The sequence below is a fragment of the Aedes albopictus genome, chromosome 2, assembly GCF_035046485.1.
Source record: "Aedes albopictus strain Foshan chromosome 2, AalbF5, whole genome shotgun sequence".
Lineage (NCBI taxonomy): Eukaryota > Metazoa > Arthropoda > Insecta > Diptera > Culicidae > Aedes > Aedes albopictus.
Genome location: NC_085137.1, coordinates 229,768,415 through 229,791,408, shown reverse-complemented (window position 1 = coordinate 229,791,408; position 22,994 = coordinate 229,768,415). Strand labels below are relative to the sequence as shown.

At 40.1% G+C, this 22,994-nt stretch overlaps 1 protein-coding gene and 1 long non-coding RNA gene across 2 annotated transcripts; one reads left to right on the top strand and one right to left on the bottom strand.

Annotated features, from left to right (window-relative positions):
* Positions 1-1,136: 1,136 nt before the first annotated feature.
* On the bottom strand, positions 1,137-21,200 carry LOC109412372 (ethanolaminephosphotransferase 1). The gene is made up of 7 exons (XM_029856716.2): positions 21,062-21,200; positions 20,635-20,912; positions 6,751-6,819; positions 5,507-5,959; positions 4,672-5,007; positions 4,404-4,580; positions 1,137-2,478 (listed from the first exon to the last, which is right to left on the bottom strand). Exons 2-7 carry the CDS (start codon positions 20,686-20,688, stop codon positions 2,407-2,409), a joined length of 1,161 nt encoding a protein of 386 aa, XP_029712576.2. The 5' UTR covers positions 20,689-20,912; positions 21,062-21,200; the 3' UTR covers positions 1,137-2,406.
* On the top strand, positions 9,703-10,930 carry LOC134287956 (uncharacterized). The gene is made up of 2 exons (XR_009997662.1): positions 9,703-10,130; positions 10,193-10,930. It is a non-coding gene; the product is annotated as an uncharacterized LOC134287956 (long non-coding RNA).
* Positions 21,201-22,994: the final 1,794 nt, after the last annotated feature.

The following is a 22,994-nucleotide window of genomic DNA, read 5'->3' as shown; positions in this document are numbered from 1 at the left end:
CGTATAAATTGCGAACTGTCGAGGAAGGTGTTGAATATTTTACTGGTTTTGCTGCTTATGTGATTTTTTGAGCCTGGTAAGCTCAACCCAACATAGCATGCCAAAGATCTGATAGAACTCGTTGAGGTGTGTTAGAACGTATAAATTGCGAGCTATCGAGGAAGGTGTTGAATATTTTACTGGTTTTGCTGCTTATGTGATTTTTTGAGCCTGGTAAGCTCAACCCAACATAGCATGCCAAAGATCAGATAGAACTCGTTGAGGTGTGTTAGAATGTATAAATTGCGAACTGTCGAGGAAGGTGTTGAATATTTTACTGGTTTTGCTGCTTATGTGATTTTTTGAGCCTGGTAAGCTCAACCCAACATAGCATGCCAAAGATCAGATAGAACTCGTTGAGGTGTGTTAGAACGTATAAATTGAGAACTGTCGGGGAAGGTGTTGAATATTTTACTGGTTTTGCTGCTTATGTGATTTTTGAGCCTGGTAAGCTCAACCCAACATAGCATGCCAAAGATCAGTCAGAACTCGTTGAGGTGTGTTAAAACGTATAAATTGTGAAATGTCGAAGAAGTTGGATATTTTACTGGTTTTGCTGCTTAAAATAAGTTTGAGCCCGGTAAACTGAAACGAATAAAACATATTCAAGAAGAGATAGAACTAGATGAGTGGTGTTATAAAATGTAAATTGTGATGTATTAAGGATATGTTTAAACAAGGTATTTGTTAGTTGATGATTTTTATTAAGTATTATTGTAAGCATTGCCTGAATTATTGCATGTTGTATGCTTTAAATATGCTTATATGTTGATCAATATAACATTCACTAGAGAGTAGAGGTGAAGGTGAATGTAGGAATAAGATGTCATGGAATAAAATATTAACTGTTTATTTATTTCTGTGGGTTACGAGTTGGCAGATTATTGTTAGTCAGAGATAAGTGTGTAAAAACAGTCTTGTGCTCGCGCGCGAGCACGCAAGAATTCAGTCTAAAAATTGATGTGTACGTGTACGGTAGTGCGTTGGTTGTGATCCGCATTTAGCGGATTGTTCCGGTGAATATTCCGTGAACCGGCCCTCGGTTCACGACAGAGAATTCTTCAAAACAATCAGTGGAAAGCAACACCATGACTATGTAAATTTTCATATTTATTCACTTGCAGATACATGTACAAGAACCGATGCGTTACAGTACCAATTAATATATAGTCCGGAGACAATACAGTACATAAGTTCGAACAGCAATATGGGAGTACACATCTGCGAATTACACAGCGCCTTGTAGTAGGACAGCTAGCTTGTCCATTTTATTCCTGAAGCGGTGTCTAGGACGATGAAGGTGTATTTCTAATCCATGCGGACAATTAATACATATAACGATAGTAAGCGTTTGCGTTTGTTCAATAAATTAAAAAGAAGCTACTGCATTAGTAGAATACATTATCGGCAAATGATACTAGTCAAAATCTTACAACTGTTTTCGAACGTGTAGGATAAGTTTGTAGTTTTCAATTCCTGACGTGTAACCATGTTAGAATACGATCGGAAGTAGTTCATGTTTGTTTTGAGATAGAATAGATACAATTAATCGTTCTAAGACCATGCCTATCTAATATTTTTTCTCTCTATCAACCGTCTCATAACACTTTAAGGATCTTAATCACGTTGTGTCTGCTTTATCTTACAGTTTTCTTCCACAAATACTTTACATGTGTATCAGAGTAATGTTTAAAGACTTGCTAAATACGTTGGAAGCATACACTTTTTATTGTGATGAAATCAAGTTTAAAAATATACGACCTAATAAAAATACTAAGATTTGTCGATGAAACTAGAATGGCACACAAATAAATGGAAAACCGAAGCTACCAAGAAATGAAAAAGAATTAAATTAAGCTATGACGTAATATAACTTAGTTTCTGACCGCTATCGCTTCTAATTGTCGAGATGTTTGTCATGACAACTTTTCGAAAAAATATCTGTTCGTGTTACGCAGTGCTCTAATTCATCACTTTGTCTCTCACAAAGCAGCTCTTTGGAATAACATTCTATTAGTAGTAGACTAAAACGAGAAAATTATATTTTCGAGAGGTGTTCACTGTTAGCATAATTGCAATTTATGTAATATAACTTAAATCGGTGAGGTATTTCATAGCTATAAATGCAGTTTCAACATTAACTGGTTCAAACCATTAAGAACAAAACTACGGTAGTCACAAGGTAGCTGCTAAAATAAATTATGCTTAATTAAGGTGATGTTTTCTTTCCGCTTGTTTTTTTAATTTGCGTCCTATCTATACAGTTAACCATAAATTTCACTTTTTAAGCACCCACTTTGTGATGCTGCTTTGTAATTTGTATTTTTGGATACAATCCTGAGCCAACCCCTAAATTGACTTGTGAGTTTATTGTTTGATTTCCTTTGGTTTCGTTACCTTAAAGCATACCCTATTGAAGTGTTCACACATTTGTTGTACCTGAGGGGAAAGTAGAAAGAAAATTTATCAGTACTAAATTGAGTGGCAACAAAAAAGGCTACAAGTTTGATGGGGGGAATTATCGCGCGGTCACACAACTGAGCGCTGCCTACAAGATACTCTCCTAAATATTATGCCGCTGTCTATCACCGATTTCAAGAGAGTTCGTGGGGCAATATCAGGCTGGATTCATGGGTGAACGCGCTACTACGGACCAGATGTTCGCCATCCGCCAAGTGTTGCAGAAATGCCGCGAATACAACGTGCCCACACATCACTTGTTCATCGATCTTACATCGGGGTATGATACAATCCATCGAGACCAGCTATGGCAGATTATGCACGAATACGGATTCCCGGATATACTGATACGATTGATCACGGCGACGATGGATCGAGAGATGTGCGTAGTTCGAGAATTAGGCACACTCTCGAGTCCCTTCGAATCACGTAAAGGGTTTCGGGAAGATGATGGTCTTTCGTGCTTTCTGTTTAACATTGCTTTAAAGAGAATAATAAGGGGAGCGAAGATAAACACGAGTGGAACGATTTTCACGAAGTCCGTTCAGCTGCTTGGTTTCGCTGATGATATTGGTATTATAGCTCGCAAATGTGAGACGATGACGGAAACGTACATCCGACTAAAGAATGAAGCCAGGCGAATCGGATTAGTCATTGATGTGTCGAAGACAAAGTACATGATGACCAAGGGGTCCAGGGAGGAATCATCGCCCCCGCCACCCCGAATTTCTATCGACGGTGGTGGAATCGAGGCGGTTGAAGAATTCGTGTACCTACTTGGGCTCACTGGAGACCGTCGACAACGGCACCAGCAGACAAATTCAGAGACGCATTGTGGCAGGAAATTGAGATTACTTTGAACTCCGCAGAACTATGTTCGTCGCCACACGAAGTTAACTATCTACAAAACGCTGATTAGACCAGTAGTCCTATATGGGCACGAAGCATGGACTCCACGTGCAGAGGGGCCAATGCGGCCTTGGAATTTTCGAACGGAAAGTGTTGCGTACCATCTACAGCGGTGTGGCCTTCGTGGCCGAGCGATTACCGGCGTCAGTAGTTTAGGTGTCTCGTAAGCCTCAGAGTGTGGGTTCGATTCCCGCTCCAGTCGGGGAAAACATTTCATCAAACGGAAAATTCTCCTTTGGGCCACTGGGTGCTGTATGTCTTGTCTGATACCGAACGTTAGTAATGTTCAGTCTGTAGAGGCCGCAAGGTCGAAGAAGGTGTAATTGTCTTTATAAGACGGGAGAAGGCTAATGAACCACGAACTGCATCAGCTGCTGAGATAACCAACCATCGTCCACATCGCGAAACTCGGGAGGCTACGGTGGGCGGGTCACGTCATCAGGATGTCAGATAGCAACCCGACTAAAATGGTTCTCATCCAACCGGTACAAGACGACGTGGTTCGCAGCGAGCTAAGTGGGTCGATCAAGTGGAGGACGACTTGTGGACCTCGTAGAGTGCGGAACTGGAGACACACAGCCATGGAGCGACAGCGAGTAGAATGGAGACGACTCAGGTCTTAGTCTGACCGGCAAGGTGAAACATACTTACCTCAGTCAAAGGTTTTTCATAGCTCATTATATAAGTCATAAATGGTCAAAATTTTATTGCATTCGATTCATTGATTCCGCAGATATAACAACTCAAAGTTGGCTATCGGATAATTACCTTTTTCAAGTTTTGTTTTTACTTCGTGGAGAATAGTCCAATCGTTTCCAATTTGGACCACTGATACACAACTAGTTGATGAACTTACAGTGAAAATTTGAGAATATTTGCTGCACTTTTCGAAAAGTTACAGCTAGTTGAACGTTTTTTGAAAAGTGAAAATTTTGCCTATCTCGATAATTTTGTCTATCCCCTATATATTCTAATATGAATTTAAAAATACTTACCACAACAGATCCATAATGCCAATGTGCCAGAGAACTACCGATTACTAATAGATATAGTAGTGGTCGTTCAATGGCAGGCATTGAAACACTCATTAGTACTGCAATGCACAGCACTCCAGTCATCCAGTTGAATGTTTCCATAATTGTATTGGACATTTGCGACACAATAAGTCGGCACTGAAATAAAAACGATAGTTAATTGAAACCGCTTTATTTGCTTGCCTGAACACAGTTTAATGGCAATTCCTAATACTAATAGTAAACTCACACTTATGTTGCTGAAGATCGTCCCGCTGAGAATGTAAACCGCACGTGGGTCCTTATTCATAATGTCATTTGGCGATACGAACACCCACAGCAGCGAAACGAACATGAACGTTCCGTAAGTGAAAAGTGGTCGCAGGGCTTCCTTCATCGTACGCATCTTTCCGGTACGATCCTTGTACGACCGGTACATATTGTACACCACCATCGGCAGGTTGGACATGGCGCTCACATGCAGACACAACTCCATCAACTGACCGGCGGAAATGTTCCACGGTAGTTCCGTCTTCCACATTTGGTAACCGTACTGCCAGGTGGCTAGATACATCAGAACCGATCCCTTGAAAATGCGGAAATATAACACTGTTTTAGACAATTTTAAGATGATCATATAAAGTTTTCAAGAGATAAGCTATGGGTTGTAGATTTACATATTTATGTTAAGTTCTAAAAACGTCTGGTAGTGCAATGAAACTTTTGGAATGATACTGTGCTAATCCATCTATGCAATCCAATAATATTATAATACATACTTGATGAGCCTATTTCGTACTACTTTACTGTGTGACTCATTCATTAAATTACGTTTTTGAATATTTTACGAGGTTTTTGTAACTGAAAATAGTAGTTACAATCAAGTAAATAATGATTGTATTCTTCGTTGTAGCGGAAATCAGATCAACTTGAAATTTATGAGATGTTCAAAAAATCGAATGTTATCATCTATAAATAGTTGTACATCTACAACCTGAACTACTGTTCATAAACACTTATTGAATTAGAATAGTGTTCACAAATACTTATTCCCCGGATATAACTCCGCATATTTCGATACTTACCCACATGCCCAAATCGTACCCCCATGGCAGGTACAGCACGCCCGTGTTATACTTTTCCCAGTGCGAGAGATAAAAGTTGAAAAAGATCGTCCACATGATGTAGTACATTCGGATCGGTGGCACCGACAGTTCCCCTCGGCCGAAAATACTATACAAACAGGCAGGAATGAAGAACGCCGAATAGGAATCCAGCCCGTGATCAAACAGCTCCCCCAGCGGTCCGGAGAGCCCTATCCGGCGGGCCTGTTTGCCGTCGATACCGTCCAGGGTGTACGCGAGGAATATGTTTACCGCTGCCATGAGCCAGAACCAGCGGGGGATCGGTGTGCAGTTCTCGCAGTCCGTGCTGGCCCAGAATCCCCAGTCGTACCAAGAGAGCACGGCAAAGTTTAGCACCGTAAACAAGAAGCCGGCAAATGTCATCAAATTCGGTGCAACCCATTTTGGAAAATACTGTCGGAAGGGGTGGAGAAAATTAATTACATAGAGTTCGAAGTAGTTTTACATAAAATGATAAAAAAATAACAGATAAAGTTAACTTAGGTAGATCGATTTGGGAACTTCGAAGATTGGAATTTAAATTCCAAGAAGAAATATTTTAAGTTCCCAAACCAACCTTCAGTGCTGTGGGTCTTATTTCTACTTGAAGACGTACATAGAATTCAATTTTCAGTTGATGAAGAATAAAATTCCAACCGTTGACCGTTTTGGATGATCGATCGACAATACATAATCAAAAATTGTAATTCGATATCACGTTTTATTGCAGAAGCTAAAATCGAAAAACCGTCTCTTTACGTTATCATGCTGAACGACAATCGAAAGAATGTCAACGAAAACGCACGACATTGTCATCTATGACGGCACTGGTAAGAAAGTGTTTCGCTATAAGTAATGCGTAAGAGATAACGAAATGATGGCTGCTTATTTTATTTATAAATGGTGAGGAAATACCGCAATGGTAATTGGCTTTTGCCTCCGTCAAATTGAAAACTGTACAACAAAGTTATTGCAAACTTCTTTTTAATTTAAAAAAAAAAATGTCGAACTAGGTACTACCGTTTTAGATACCTACACAAAGAATTCTTCAAATAAACACTCCGGAGGGAACATATATGGTGATGAAAGTATGGTAAAACAATAATTACTAGGAAATTTTAATTTTGAATTATTTAGCTGATTTGTAGCACTTTGAATGCGATCTATTATCGAAAATAAAATTAATTTTTGATTCGTTGACTTACCTCCACTAACCAATTCCAGAATGGATGCATCACATAGATACTCAAGGGCGAAGTATCACGGGCGCTATACTGTAAGTGAAAAAAAATATATACGTGAGTATTAACATTAACAAAACATTAACAAAATTACATTAACTAAATTACATACTGATGAAATATTTCATATATGGTACGGTACCGGTTTTGGTCAGTCTTAGGAGAATTACTTTTCAAGATATAAACAACAATTCCATGCAAACTAACAATATGTTAAATGAAAATTTTCATTTGTATTATTTTGAGATCTTCTTCAAATTAAAGTGACAAGATGCAAGTATTGTTGAACTTTTTGCAATCTATCGTCTAAGTGTAAAAAAGTTCGATTGAATTTGCTTCTTGTCACTTTAATTTGCAGAAGAGAGAGTCGATGAAGAGAACTCTCTCATGTTACTTTCGTCCTAATTTAAACTCAATCTAGATATATTGATACTTAATACGACGTTATGAAATGTAATATTTTCTCACGGCGAATTAAGTTATACCGGGTTGAAATTTTTACCCATATAGAGGAAAATAAATCAAATTTACAATACCACACAAAAATTACTAAATGTGTTCTTCCTTCAATCTAAATAGGCTCTAATATATTTTATTAGAAATAACTTGAGAACAGAAGTGGAAAATCTTTGGATATCAACACTAACAATATTGTTGTTGATAAACGTTAAAAAATTCATTCAATTCGGTTCACTGGTTTCCGAGATGTGACAGTTCAAAAATTAGTTGTGTAAATAATAGTGTTTTATCCGAACGGTTCTAACTTCGCGAAAAATTAATCAATTGAGCCCAAATTTGTACCAATGATGCACATATAATAGGTTGACAATCAGTCAAAATTTGAGATTTTTTGATGCACTCTATCAAAAGTTACAGCATGTTGAATTTTTTTGTGGGAGAAAAAAAGTTGCCTATCCCAAACATTTTGGCCATCCCCTGTATATATAAGTGGTACCTCAAAAAAGTTTTTAAGTGTTTCATCCAATATTCTTTGAGATATAGAGTATTGAAATATTGTTAAATAAACGAACAAGTTTTACTACAAGATCTATGAAAAATTATTAGATCTCGCACAAAATTTCCCTAATGGAGCTTTAATTTAGAGTTTCTGATTGGTCGTTCATTTTCTATGTCAACGTAAATACTTTGAATGAAATTACTGTTCTTCAGCTCCTTCATATTCCAAAGTCTTTTTTAACTCATCTAGCGTTGTTGGATCCTTCGTCGCTGAGGCTTATCTGTTCGTCGACGCACTAACGTTCTATCCATTCCACAAAGTCTCGAACAGCTCACTTTACTGGAAAACTATCGTAGTTTCTTTTAATAATGATCAATATTTGACACTTAATATTTCAGAAAGGTTTTTTTTTTCTTAATTTTGTTTTTTATTTCAATTCTCTGTCATGAATATTTTTTTACACATCGGAAAATGTCCATTTTTGGTAACATATGTACAATTAAACCCACTATGACCAAATAGAGCAGACAGCTAGAATACCAATCAATCACTATGCACAAGTTTTGTGGTTATTGAAAGTATGGTCGATTGTTTTGGACCTGTTATGTTTCCCATTGAAATTTGTCACTGACAGAAAAACGAATCAATAAGTGTAAAAATTCATTCACAAAAAAAATATTTTATTTTGATCCCTCACATTTATTTTTAAATTCACGCTGATTGTACTCATTGACAATGAAAATTTTGTACTGTGTTCAGCATAAAGCATTCCGAAAAAAAATGGTCAAAACACATTTGGAGAAACCTGTTTTCTTTTAAGGAAATTTTACCAGGACGTCTCCACAGACCACTCCAGGTACGCAGATATCCTTTCTCGCTTTATTGGCTTCTTTAACGGTGGTAAGATGTTTCCATATTCTGAATCTGCTTGCAAAACTGAGCCTAAATCCAAATTTTCATGAATTTTGGTGCCCGGGAACCTATTTAAAAATCAATTTGAAGTTTGTATGGGAGCGATTTGATGAGTCACCCCTCGTTGGATTTTGTATTGGGCTGTGCTGTCAAACAGTTTCCCAGCCGTCAAAAGGTGAACATTTTCGTTTATACACGCTAACGCCGCTCAGCACAAAAGTGCATAATTTCCAGACTACACCAAAAATGTGTAACCCTTGCACATTCACAAAATCAGCTCCTGTGTCCGCAAAAATGTTAAATTCGCAAAAAAATTTGTACTGCGATCTAGCTAGGTTTACTAGTGACCTTGGAAAACAAAAAAAATATCAACATTTCGCATCTAGACGAGTGTACGAGCTGTTTTTGAAAATGTGTAACTGTAACACATTTTTGTGTGGTCTGGAAATTATGCACTTATGAGTAGGGCTTACACATTTTAGTGCTGAGCGGTTTTACTGTGTACTTTCTCTTAATGCTTAATTTCCAAACAGCAACCTTGACCTTGACATTATAGGTGCAACGAATAAGTTATCGTTATGAATAAACAATTTTCTCATTCTTAAAATACACAAAAATAAAAACAAAAAAAAAATTCTCATTGGTTTTCCCATGCATTGCACTAAAAAAAAGCATTCAGTCTCCAAAGATTTTTTTTTTAATTTTATTTAACGACCCGTTAAGGTCATTCAGGTCGGTATATTTTATTAACGATAAAATTAAACTTACAGTAACAATTTTTCAAACTTTTTTCCATATTTTTGTTCTCGTTTTTTATCCTGTCTTTGAAACCGTGCTATCCATCCATCAAAATCTCCAGGTTCGGGTTCTGGCTCAGTGTCGGTGTTTATATGAACGCTGCTAACGGTATCCATATCGCTATCTGTTCCATCACTCACGCATTGTTTTTCGGGCTGCTTTGTTGACGTCGGTGCTGTTGGTTGCTTGCGGTCTGCTTTTTTTCGTGGTGGCGATTTTGTTTGCACTTCACCGATTTGACTGGTGCAATAGACGATTCCCGTCTGACCTAACCCCCCTTTTTTGTATTTTTCTTTGAAAGACAATCGGTTTTCATGATCATTGCCGCTTTCAAATATTTTTTATATGTATTCCTGATTCTTATACAAATTTTTGAAAATTCGGAAAATCTCTCCAATTTGAAATAAAAATCATCGTGCGAAGTAGTGGAGCTCCACCCCTGGCCTGTGGAGATATTTTTTTTTTGAGATCAGGCTTCCGACCCTGGCGGTCTTTCTGACATGTTTACATTTTGAAATTAAATCTCCATCGCTGCTCGCTCAGTCTGCTCTTTTGTGGGCGAATCGTATTGCTCCAGTTTTGCTGGAAATATTTATTGTTTTACATACCTAATTAAAAAATAATTGTGTACATATTGAGGCTCTAAAACAAATAAAACCTTCCAAACATTGTACAGGTAAGTGCGTAGAATATATTTGAATTCTGGCAATCTATTAGAATTTGTTTTTCCCCTTGCAGTAACCCATGCAACGGAAGTTGATTTTCGGTTGACACTGGGAATGTTCCTTCGAAAAGCACCACCTGTTGCAACCGGAAGAGGAGTAACCCAGTTGAAGTCCGCTTGCGTTCCGCTACTGATTCCCATTCTATACTCTTCGAAACGCGTCACGATGTGCATCAGCAGCTAAAAACAGTTGCAGCATATGAAGGGAAGGCACTCCCAGGAAGCAAGGGAGGAAGGAAGAACACTCTTATCAGTGCTTGGTTGTGACGGATCGGAAGAATACAATGGATGACATCAGTTCGTATTTTATTCTGAAGTATTTGGCCTTCATCGGAATCTTAAACAATTATACCAAGAGCTAACTATTCGTGGATGCAAGGGGAACATTGTTCCGGAAATGCAGAAATCTAAAGGAGCACCCGGCGATCATCCGGAAGATGACGTAGAAGTTCGATGAGGACATCCACGAGTATCCACCGACCAGGCAGCCGTGGAAGTAGATGGAGTTGCCGTCACACGACCGTGTCACTATCAAACTGATGACGACGTTGGTGGGCATGCCTCTGTTCGTCAGCTTCCATAACGCCACCCGACAATACGGCACGGAGTCGGGCAACCTGCTGACATGCATCGTTTCTTTTACATCGTTAACAGGACATTGCTGGAGATTCGGGCCAGTCAGAAAAAGGATCGGGAACGGAATTCAATTATTATTATTTTAATAAGTAGGTAAATAAAACTGCTTCTTCCTATTTTATTTTTATATTTCTAAAGTAAGGGTGCGAGTACACTATTTGTCCGATTCAAAATGTATGTTCTGTGCAAACACCACCATCCGAAGTTGGTTCTTCCGACCACTCCTGCTCAACCCTTGATGGATCTACCACGTCGCCCACCATAGTTTTAACTGAAGCTTCGGGTTGCGACGTGGTCTCCCTCGGTTTTACGATCCGGTCCGGCTTTCCCGGCGGAATTCCGCCTCAAAATAAATCATAACTGCGAAATTTTGCGCGTCACTAAACTTCAGAGGATTTGGTGAACGTTCTCAACTACAAGTTCTGATTATATCTGCGTATCGTGCGTCACCAAACAACTTCAGAGGACTTGGTGAACCTTCTCAACTACAAGTTCTGATTATATCTGCGTATCGTGCGTCACCAATAGACTTCAGAGGACTTGGTGAACCTTCTCAACTACAAGTTCTGATTATATCTGCGTATCGTGCGTCACCAAAACACTTCAGAGGACTTGGTGAACCTTCTCAACTACAAGTTCTGATTATATCTGCGTATCGTGCGTCACCAAAACACTTCAGAGGACTTGGTGAACCTTCTCAACTACAAGTTCTGATTATATCTGCGTATCGTGCGTCACCAAACAACTTCAGAGGACTTGGTGAACCTTCTCAACTACAAGTTCTGATTATATCTGCGTATCGTGCGTCACCAAACAACTTCAGAGGACTTGGTGAACCTTCTCAACTACAAGTTCTGATTATATCTGCGTATCGTGCGTCACCAAACAACTTCAGAGGACTTGGTGAACCTTCTCAACTACAAGTTCTGATTATATCTGCGTATCGTGCGTCACCAATAGACTTCAGAGGACTTGATGAACTTTCTCAACTACAAGTCCTGATTATATCTGCGTATCGTGCGTCACCAATAGACTTCAGAGGACTTAGTGAACCTTCTCAACTACAAGTTCTGATTATATCTGCGTATCGTGCGTCACCAAAACACTTCAGAGGACTTGGTGAACCTTCTCAACTACAAGTTCTGATTATATCTGCGTATCGTGCGTCACCAAACAACTTCAGAGGACTTGGTGAACCTTCTCAACTACAAGTTCTGATTATATCTGCGTATCGTGCGTCACCAATAGACTTCAGAGGACTTGGTGAACCTTCTCAACTACAAGTTCTGATTATATCTGCGTATCGTGTGTCACCAAAACACTTCAGAGGACTTGGTGAACCTTCTCAACTACAAGTTCTGATTATATCTGCGTATCGTGCGTCACCAAAACACTTCAGAGGACTTGGTGAACCTTCTCAACTACAAGTTCTGATTATATCTGCGTATCGTGCGTCACCAAACAACTTCAGAGGACTTGGTGAACCTTCTCAACTACAAGTTCTGATTATATCTGCGTATCGTGCGTCACCAAACAACTTCAGAGGACTTGGTGAACCTTCTCAACTACAAGTTCTGATTATATCTGCGTATCGTGCGTCACCAAACAACTTCAGAGGACTTGGTGAACCTTCTCAACTACAAGTTCTGATTATATCTGCGTATCGTGCGTCACCAATAGACTTCAGAGGACTTGATGAACTTTCTCAACTACAAGTCCTGATTATATCTGCGTATCGTGCGTCACCAAAACACTTCAAGAGGACTTGGTGAACCTTCTCAACTACAAGTTCTGATTATATCTGCGTATCGTGCGTCACCAAAACACTTCAGAGGACTTGGTGAACCTTCTCAACTACAAGTTCTGATTATATCTGCGTATCGTGCGTCACCAAAACACTTCAGAGGACTTGGTGAACCTTCTCAACTACAAGTTCTGATTATCAGGAAGAATAACTTCAACGAGAATTGATCTTCCTATACAGTTGAAACAAATTACAAAAACATACTTATCTATACTTACTTGTTTCCTTGTCACTTCGTAAACTTAGAAGGCTCGATCCGTCAGTTATTCTTATTATCAACAAGAAACCCACCAGAGCTGCGCATTTACCCGTCTTATTCAGACATCCGAGCCCCAGGTGGAAATTCGGATGTTTAAAGTAGAGTGGGGCGAGGCAAGATGGATCACCTAAGAATGGATCATCATAACTTTGTAAATACAAATCGTGCTGGTTTATATTCGTCCTCTACTCTTCAATACATTAGTTGGCTATGCTAAAAGCTGATAAAAAGTTCATGAAATACAAAACATGCTTTTGAACAAGCTGTTTTAAAAAGTGATCGATTTAGCGTCCAGAAAAAAGTGCGGAGCAAGATGGGTCACCTTTTAGGTAATTCAAATTTTCTCAACGAAAAATGGCAATATATACAATTTTTTTCTGTATTCATATATGCTCCATATCCATATTTACTGACTGAATAAACAAGAACTACTAGTAAACATTTTAATAATTTATTTGGAAAATAAAAAAACGATTTGAGTGGTCGTTAAACGACTTGAAAATCGATGTTTTCACAAAACAAAATATCATAAATTTATGATATAACTAGCTGTCCCGGCAAACGTCGTACTGCCTGCCTACTGTGTTTTTTGACATGCAGCTCCATAGGGACTCCCCGGCGAAGTCATTTGTATGGGAGCCCCCCGTTCCAGAGACCGGAGAGGTCGCACACCAGGCTAAGAACCTTCGGGAACGTTCAAAAATTACGTCCAACATTTGGGGGAGGGGGGGGGGGGGGTCTACAAAAGTGTGACACTACGTGTATTAGGTATAGGGAAAATGCGTGACAGAGGGGGGAGGGGGGGTCTAGAAATCCCAAAAATTGATGGACGTAATATTTGAATCTTCCCTTCCCCGGTCCCCAAAATACCCACACACAAAATTTCACACCGATCGGTTCAGTAGTTTCCAAATGCATAACGGTCAGACAGACAGACAGACAGACAGACAGACAGACAGAAATTCATTTTTATATGTATAGATTTTCGGCGCTCATTCCTTTTGGTTGAAGTGAGTTCTTAGATAATCTTGTAATACAAAATAAATCACTTTTAAATGCTCCAAAAATACGCTCCAAATTTAAGGTGACTCATGTTGCCCCGCGGTCATTTATATGGAGATTACATGGAATGTATCGCATAAGTAAAATGGCCAAAAACCATTTTATTTTTTATGTCCAATGAGAGTGTATATTTTTTCAATAAAACCCTTAACTTTTGTAGATGACATACATACATAGCATAGGGGCTGTCCATAAACCACGTGGTCATTTTCTTGGGACTTTTCAAGCACCCCCCTCCCCCCCGCGTGGTCATTAGTCCATACAAAAAATTTTATTTGTCCATACAAAATGGTCATTGGCCCAAACCCCCCCCCCCCCCCCACCCCTTCATGACCACGTGGTTTATGAACAGCCCCATACATTGTATGCTGGTCACCTAACAAAATTATCAACATATTCAAAACATAAGTAATGCGCTCGAAAATGGCACTAACCCATCTTGCCCCGCCCCGCCCTATCCACAGAAACTCCCCACCCCTAACAGTAGTATTTATTAACACAGACGAAAATAATACAAATTAAATTTATCAATACGACTTAACTCTGATTGGGTCAATAGGACACTATTGCTGGCTTGGTTTAATCATTAAACTTTAAACTTTAATGTGCCCAACAGACCCATTTGTTTTGGCTAGGTGTTGTGACCCAGTTCCGGTACCAGTACCCGGACATCCAGTGACATTTTTTCGGGCAACTCACCATATCCACAGCGGTGTCAGTGGCAAAGCGTCTTGTTATGGATGAAAGGAAAAAAAAGCTGGGAAAGGAGAATGGTGAAGTCTGCGGTGAAGACGTTAAAGCCGTACAAAATGGGTTGAAAACTCTTTGTGAGAATCCCATCTTATGTCGAAAGTTGGGGAACATGACCAGGACCATGGCGATAGCCTGAGTTTTTTTTTGTTCCTTGTACATTTTGTGTTTAAATGAAAGGGAATTTAACGCGTACAATAAACAATTATTAAACAGTTATTATAAACGTCCTGTAGAATTGAACTAAATCTGCCGTTGGCTTCAGCCATTTTGACCCCACCTGCACTTGATTTACAGAAACTGTAATGTAATGTTAGCTATGTCCTCTCAGACACTTCGCATCTCCGCCGGCGCTACCGAAGGTTGTTCTTCCCCGACGTATCTACGACATCGCGCACTATCGTTTCCTCTGGAGCTTCGGGTTGCCGCGTCATCTCTCTTGGTAAGCTGAGAGGAATTCTATCGACTGAGGGAATGTGGTAAGTTCCTGCCAACGGATGTCGTGGAATTGCTTATGAAACCCCACGAACGCACCCAGATGTGGATTGCCAAGAGGGTGTTCTTTACGTCGACCAACATGATGCTGATGGACATCAACCGGGCATCGCAAGAAACACCGGTTATGGACAAGGTTAAATTGATTGTAATAGATGATCCGCAGGTGGAACCGCGTCAGCATACGAAGGTTATCCAGAAGTTGCTGGAGTACACGAAGAACTTCCGGGTGCTGTGCGTTTTGACGACTTCCGGTAAAACGTGGGCCTTCGTGGCCGTGTGGCTAGTGTCACCAAGCACTTAGTCACATCGTGCTGGGGAGCGCGGGTTCGATTCCCGCCGCAGCTGTCAGGAAAAGTTTTCGGCTGTGCCACTGGGCGTTGCATGCTAGTCCGTTGTCTAGTGTCGTGCTTCCTTCAAAGAGCGAATAGCTCACTGGAAGCACTGAACGTGTCCGTGTCTTAAAAAAAATAAAAATAAAAAAAAACGGTGGAGGCAAATCTGCTCAAGTCGTGGCTAATTTCCAACATCGAACTGCAGTGGGGCAATCCGCACGAGGCGCCAGAAGAGATTGGCTCATGAACAAGAAAGAGAATTTAATCAGTAATATCTGGACGCCGTTATGGGCCAATCGCTGACGGCACTGCTGGAGGAGTTCAAACAGGTGATGCAACCGTGCTTGCAGAAGCTACTCGCGGCCAAGCTGATTGCAAAGTGCGACTTCGATCGAATGCCGGCGGAGAACGTCCGGATGGATAGAATTCGGTACGAGGAAGCCCTGTTGTCGGACGGGGGTTTTGCGCAAGGACCATCACGAGGCGATGCTGAGCTTTCATATGGCCGAACGACTGCTGGAGGCGTACCACATTCTGAAACGGGAGGGAATTCTGGCGGTGCTGGAGTATTTCCATCGGGCGAACGACGTGGTTGTGCAGGCCGATCCGAGCGTCGAAGCCTTTCTGAACAAGCTCCGGGTGGGAGTTTACAACACGCCGCATCCCAAGTTCCGAACGTTGGAGAACTTCTTGAAGGAGTTTTATCAGGTAATTTGGGAGTGGCAAATTTTCTTCAACATACTTACCTACCGTAACGGCGACGGCATCACAGCAGGATCAGCCCGGAACTAGCAATGGTCACAAAGCTAAACTGGAACCGATCTTTCCGGCATCATCGTCTCCGGTGGCTAGCGGCGGCCAGAAGCGCAAGATAGTGGAAATGTTGGCCGACGTACCGGCCACGTACGATGTCATCAACGGTCAGACCTACGATGAGGTCTAGGATGAGGTGATCTCGCTGAAGCAACATCAGCTGGAAGTTCCTCTAAAGCTTCGGGTTGCCGCGTCGTATCTCTTGGTAACACAATCGATTCCAGTTTTCCCTCGCGGAATTCCATCTCAAAGAAATTAAATAAGATACGTTCCGTAATCCGAGCCGGACTGTTTTCGATCTGCTTTTGGAGCGGATGGGAGCAGATCAAAACAAAGAATATCAAACGTCATAAATGACAACCAGCTGATTGAAAATTCTCCGCATCTCTCCGATACAGCCGTAGAGGAGAACGGGGTTCATCGGGTTTTGTGGAAAAATATTTTATAGGAGACTATGGGGAAAAGTGCTACTTCGCAGGTTTTTCATTGTTTTTCAATAGTTAGAGGCTTCAAAAAATATGGGTTCTTTGGGAAAGTTTGCTCAATAAATTGTCGGAAAGCCGTAGAGCACATAAAAATTTTTGACGGGAATGGTCTATTAGCATCAGCGGTCCGTTTCGAAGTGTGTGGATGCTGCTTTGTTGTATCGGATGATTTCTCTTGTGTATCGGATTTCGTCATAGGTGGAGCAGTCTTATGTCGAATTCGTTTATTTGCACCGCCTGCACCGCTTTGCCACCGGGTGTAGCAAACTTGCACCGAAACCGTTCGTTTATTCGCAGGTACTGTTCTGTTTTGACACCCGATTGGCACCGGTGCAAGAAAATGCTACACCCAGTTTGAACGCGGTGTAGCAGGTACAAAGCTAGTTTTACCAATACATGCATATCGCTGAACTTGTATCGTGGTTTTGTTTTGGTAGGAATGATGATTTTCTCTTCGGCATTAGGTTCGGCAACAGTTTTCTTGGATATTCATTTAACAGCAAAGCTGTGCGTTTAAAAATTATTTAAACCTGATCGATATTATCACGTCTTTCAATCAACTTCTGAGGAATCTTCAAAATTTATCGGTAACATGAAATTACAAAGATTTGATTCAACGTATATTTTTCCCATTACTATTTTTTTTTTTTTTTTGATTATCGCAAATATGTGGATTACTTTAAATGATTTTAATCATTAGAATTTTCTGTCGCATGGTGATCTATTAATTATAAAAAAAAAATGACGTAATAAAATTTTGATAGGTCCAGAATAGAATAAAAATCTATTCATTGAAATTGGACTGAAATATTACTGAAGTAACATTTTGTAGGTACAAACAGTTTCAAAAACCGTAAATTCTATTTTCTTACAACAAATATTGAATTTTTGGATTACATTGAAAGTCAAACAAATGTCACTAAAAGATGATTAAAACGTTTTTAATATGAGTTGCGTTTCAATAACGTTATGTTCTAAAAAGCATTTATTTATTTTTTTTTAAACGTTGTAGCTAAACGTTTTCTGTTAAACCTCCTTTAACATTTTTTGTGTTAAATTTGTGCATGTAGATCGTTTACAATTGTATGTTAGAATCCTTTTTTATTAGGCAACGAAAATTGTTAAATTCTAAAAAGTTGCTTTTAATTGAAAAATTATGATATAAAGAAAATTTGAAGAAGATAAATAATGTAGGAGTGTTAAAACATTGGATAACAATTTTCAAGTAACATTTATTATTACAAATTTATCATGTACAAGTGGATTACTGAAAACTTTTAAAATTGTTAAGTTGGATATAGAAAGTAAAAAAAAAAATAATTTTGTGCATCACGGAAATCATGAAAGCATTGATTATGTTTACTTTTGATATCCTTTATTGTTTTCATTGACGCTCTCACGCGCTCTTACTAATACCATCATAAGCTGTCAACAAATTGCACCGAAACCGTTCGTTTTTCCGGTGTCAATTGCTACACCGGTGCAGTGCACCGTCGGGAATAAACGAATTCGACATTAGTCTGATCTTTAGATGATTCTTTCTTGCTCTCGGAACATGTTTTGCCGGGATGCACGTTCTGTATGCAATGGACATGTTTCGGCTGTTCGGGTCCGTATGAAGTTGATCATCAATATAAACTTCTTTTCCCGATCAGCCTAGATAGCTGTGTGGTGTCGGTAGCGGTTGTCTCAATTGGCTAAGAATATCACTACGGACCACCTGTTCCGGGGGTAAAAGTCCACTAAACAGGGAACCCAAATCCAAGGTGCCAGGCGACCCGTGCTAATGGATGAATGGTTGAGGGGGTTTAAAATATGCTCGATCTTTAACGGAGCCCGTAACGTAGGTAGATCGCCTTTATGTGTTGCGTTACGGTTCAAGATCTACCAAACCGAACCCTAGTGACATCCGGTTTGTCAAGTTGGGGTAATGGGTTTTGGTAATAAGGATTCACGGTACAAAGTCCTTGTTACTGGTGACAGTTTCTAAAATTGCATTTATTCTGCCTTGCTGATAGTTGAAGAATCGGACTTTGCCCACCCGAGACTACACTTGATGTTAGGAAAACAAACATGCTTTACGTATCTAATTGCGTATTAACCTATCAAGGACTGTTAAGTTCTGGTAATTCAAGGACTCACGTGCATTTTTATTGCAGAACACATTCTCTAATTTGACAGAGTTTTGCAACTAGCCTAAAGTCCCGGGTTTTTCTTTGTTGTCCTGGGACTAAACTAGAAGCAAGACATGGATGGGGCTAGAGTTCCGATGCATGGATAAATACCAGTACCACCGTTTTGTTTTTCTCAGAATTCAAATAGATTGTATTTGATTAGGGGCGCTCTTTCACTGGGATTTAAATCTCTATCATAACGGGACCATTTTATCGCAATCTATTTCTTGCACCTCTGGGATAACAAAACAGGAACCGTACAGAAATCGATGCTTCATTGCCTCTCAATGACAATGGAGTAGTACGCCATGCACTAAACACTAAGGATACGGGTAATGCCACAAAAGATCTAAATACTGGTCGCAGTGGCTCACTCGAACAGAGAAAAAAAAATGCAATGACGACATGATTTTACCTGGGTTTTGTAAGAGATTGGGGTCTCTTCACCGTACACCGTAACATACGATTTGATGTGGCTTCGTAATGTCATCCGCGCTACACGGACGCCGCTTGATATTCCTTTGTAGGGGAATGAGGGACCCCAAACAACTTCTTTTATGGAGTGGACGTCTCCATACTGCCGTGAATATACGGCAAGCTCTTCATTCGAAACATTTTCCGACAGATCATGGATTTTTATTTGGATGCTTTCGTCGTCTAACGCGAGACGCACAGTGTATTTAATACCTTTCACTGCTATCTGATGCTTCTCGTTGTGTGTATCAACTACACTTTCTGCTACTTGTTGGCTGGTGCACTTAACATAAGCACAGTTTCGAGCATGATTCATTTGAAGCCGTTTGACTTCATTTGAACGTAGACCAACGACGTATGAAGAAAATTATGAATATCTTCAAATGAAGGCCGCACTGGGAAGTTCGCGAAATCCACTTTAAAAGTGCTTTCACGCAATCCGATGACCGCCATGGGCGGCAACACAATATAATTGTCCCAACAATGAAGAGCAAAATCAAATACGTGTGAACCTGAACGATGTTTGAGCAGAACTGGCTCCAAAGAATAAAACTTTCTCTATGCATTGAGCAAATCATTGTATCCCATAAAGTTAGCAGCTTTTCTTTGATGTTATATTTAATCGATACTCTGTGTACATAATTACTGTAACTGTAAACCATCTGCATGCACATCATAACTTTGCCTGAGTGGCATCAGTGTGCAGTAAATGTATGTAGGCGGTGGCTTCCTCAAAGCTGCAGAAACCCTTCTTATTGATTGATTTTGTAGGGTCGTAAATTATTCTGCATCCATGATTTTACTAACACCGTCTCTACTAGATTTCTTGATTCTAGCGATTCTATATAAACAAAAACACGCTATGAATCATTATCATTAAAATTCACTTAGCTGTCGTCGTCTCCTTTACACATCAAACATACGCTCGTGTGTCTACTAGCATACACCTGAGTGAAACCCGAAGAACCGTACTCTCCTATTGCGACCGGCGAATGTTTTATCTATATGACATTGTATCCAAAAACAGCACCTCCTCAGCGGGAGTATAATCTCTATCTTACATAATTTCCGACTTTTGGGACACGGCGAATAAACATTTTCACATTGTTGCTTAGAATTAGAACCGAAGCAGTGTTCACCCAGTTTGAGTTGGATTCACCATGACCTACCTTGTAAGTATCGAATCCCGCAAGGTGCTGCTTCGTAAGGTATCCGCTAGCCATGGTGGCAATTTCAACCTGGAATTTCTGACCACCTGATTATCCAGTTTTTTCGCACCGTCCTAATGGGTGGCAAAATCACACTCCCAAAGGATTTACACACTCTTGGTACGCTAATGTCACTTCCGTTCACTCCGATGATTGACGGGTAGACCTCCGCAGGTAAGACGCAGAAGCGCAGACGAAGCTACGGGCAGCGAAGGGACACGCCGCGGTTGATTGGCAGACTGAGTGCAAAAAAAAAAGAATATCAATATAAGAACGCCGGGGCACAGTCCCAAGCGGCGGGCACACAGCAAGAGCCACAGCTTCCGGCACAAATTTAAATCTTCATTTATCACACGTAAAATAGATTGAATGATTAAATTTCCGGTACCTTTTCACTCAGATTATTTGATTTTATTAGGAAAGAAAACTTTTCAATCAAGCGCACGCGAATCAATCAACCCACTCTCGCTCACTGCTGCAGAACAGAACACGACGAACGAGAAACGAATTTTTGCTGACAACTCGATCTGTCAGAAATGGGTGTGTGTGTGCAAGGAGAATACATTTTACTAAGGTGGCGCAGATAAACATTGCAAACCGCTGGTTGTCTCTTCCATTCTTCTGGTGTTCTTATGGAACTGAAATAGTGACGTCACTATTTTAGTTGCATAAGAACACCAGAAGAGTGGAAGAGACAACCAGTGGTTTGCAATGTTTATCTGCGCCACCTTAGTAAAATGTATTCTCCTTGGTGTGTGTGTGTGTGCGTGTGGCACTTTGCAAAGTGGACATCATACAGGGTTACCAGTCCGATTGATCTTGGACAAACTGACGGTGTAATGAATTTCGAGCAGTTATTAAATTCATTAAGAGACGGTTTTGAAAACTATCCTCAGCTCACGGTGTTTGAAACCATTTAAAAGGGGTACCCACCATTTGAAAGATATAGTACAGTCATGACCCGATGGTTGGGGGTTTATTAGTTGGGTGACTTTTTAGTTGGGGCTCCTTTAGTTAAGCTGTCAGCCAACTAAAAAGTACCTGGATGTCATAATTCAATGTCAAAATGAAAATGACAACCAATCTGTAATTTCGAGGGACGAGCTAATGAGTTTTTGGTTTCTTAAACTTTACTGATAATCGAAAAGAATTTCTATTTTATATTTCTTAACAAAAAAACAATATGTACAAACAAATGCAAAACATTGGCAATCTTTATTTTGTCGATCAATGAAAGCGTTTTGTGCTTGTATTTTGGTCCGGGTGGTTTCAAAAACATCTATATTTTCACTTTACCGACTAAAAATGGGTGAAAATAATTATTTTTCGCATTGGCCATATATGTATCTTGCAAAACGTATCAGTTTTGCTCTAAATGTAAAACAAATTGAAAAATTTTATTTTTTACTTCCAACCTAAACATGATTTGAAAAAACAATGCGCACGCCCCTTGTGCTGCTGTCACTAGTGAAGCTTCACCCAACTAGCGAATCGAATTCGTTGGTTGGGTGGAGGTTGTGGCTCAACGAGCGGGTTCCGACTGTACCGTCTACCCCCGTTGGTTTGACCGCATGTAATCTTAACACTTTTTAGTTTAACCCCCTCTAATCTGCACGTCACTCGAACTAAAAATGGTTCAAACATCATTCTGCTCATGAAACGGCGGGAAATGGAACGCAGAATCAAAACAAAACCCCAAATCAGTTTGCCATTAGTGTGTTTTTCGATGCCAACAGAGTTGCTAGAAGTTCAAATTAAAAAATGAACCCCGTTGGTTTGCATGAGGTGTCATTCAAACCAACAGGGGTATACGGTACTTTGGAACGCCTACATAAGTAACCGGTGAAATACAAGTAGCTGGTAAATCCACAATACAGTGCCGATTCTTTCATTGGGGGCTCGTTAGATGGACTGTCTCGCTGGTTGGATGTTCACTGGATGGGAAGCCGTGGAGCAAATCTCTGTGAATCTTCACAGAGATCTGAGTAAAGAGTATTTACTCAGCTTTATTCATATGAGCTAGTGTCAAAATCGATGTCAAAACGAGTTTGACGTCTGACCGTCGTCGCATCGCAGCTCCTATATACAGAACGTTTGTGCAAGTATGTGAGTGTTCCGCGACGTATTTCTCGTCGCATGTGTCTAGTGCATTCTGATCAGTTGTCAGTTGCCCCAACAAACGAACAAGGTTTGCTAATTGGGGCACAGTCGTGACCTAACCAGCGAATCGAGGCTGTATTTGACAAGGAAAGAACTCAAGAAACAATATCTGTTTGACACTAAACTTTTTTAATTTTATCGAGTCAAACAAGATGTTTGAG

What these genes read in the sequence shown, in the direction of transcription:
- LOC109412372 (XM_029856716.2), bottom strand. Translation starts at nt 20,688, where the DNA reads ATGGCTAGCGGATACCTTACGAAGCAGCACCTTGCGGGATTCGATACT. An exon ending in CGATCTTCAGCAACATAAGT is followed by an intron (nt 4,581 to 4,671) that starts GTGAGTTTACTA and finishes TTTTTATTTCAG; the next exon opens with TGCCGACTTATTGTGTCGCA. An exon ending in GGCATTATGGATCTGTTGTG is followed by an intron (nt 2,479 to 4,403) that starts GTAAGTATTTTT and finishes CTTTCCCCTCAG; the next exon opens with GTACAACAAATGTGTGAACA.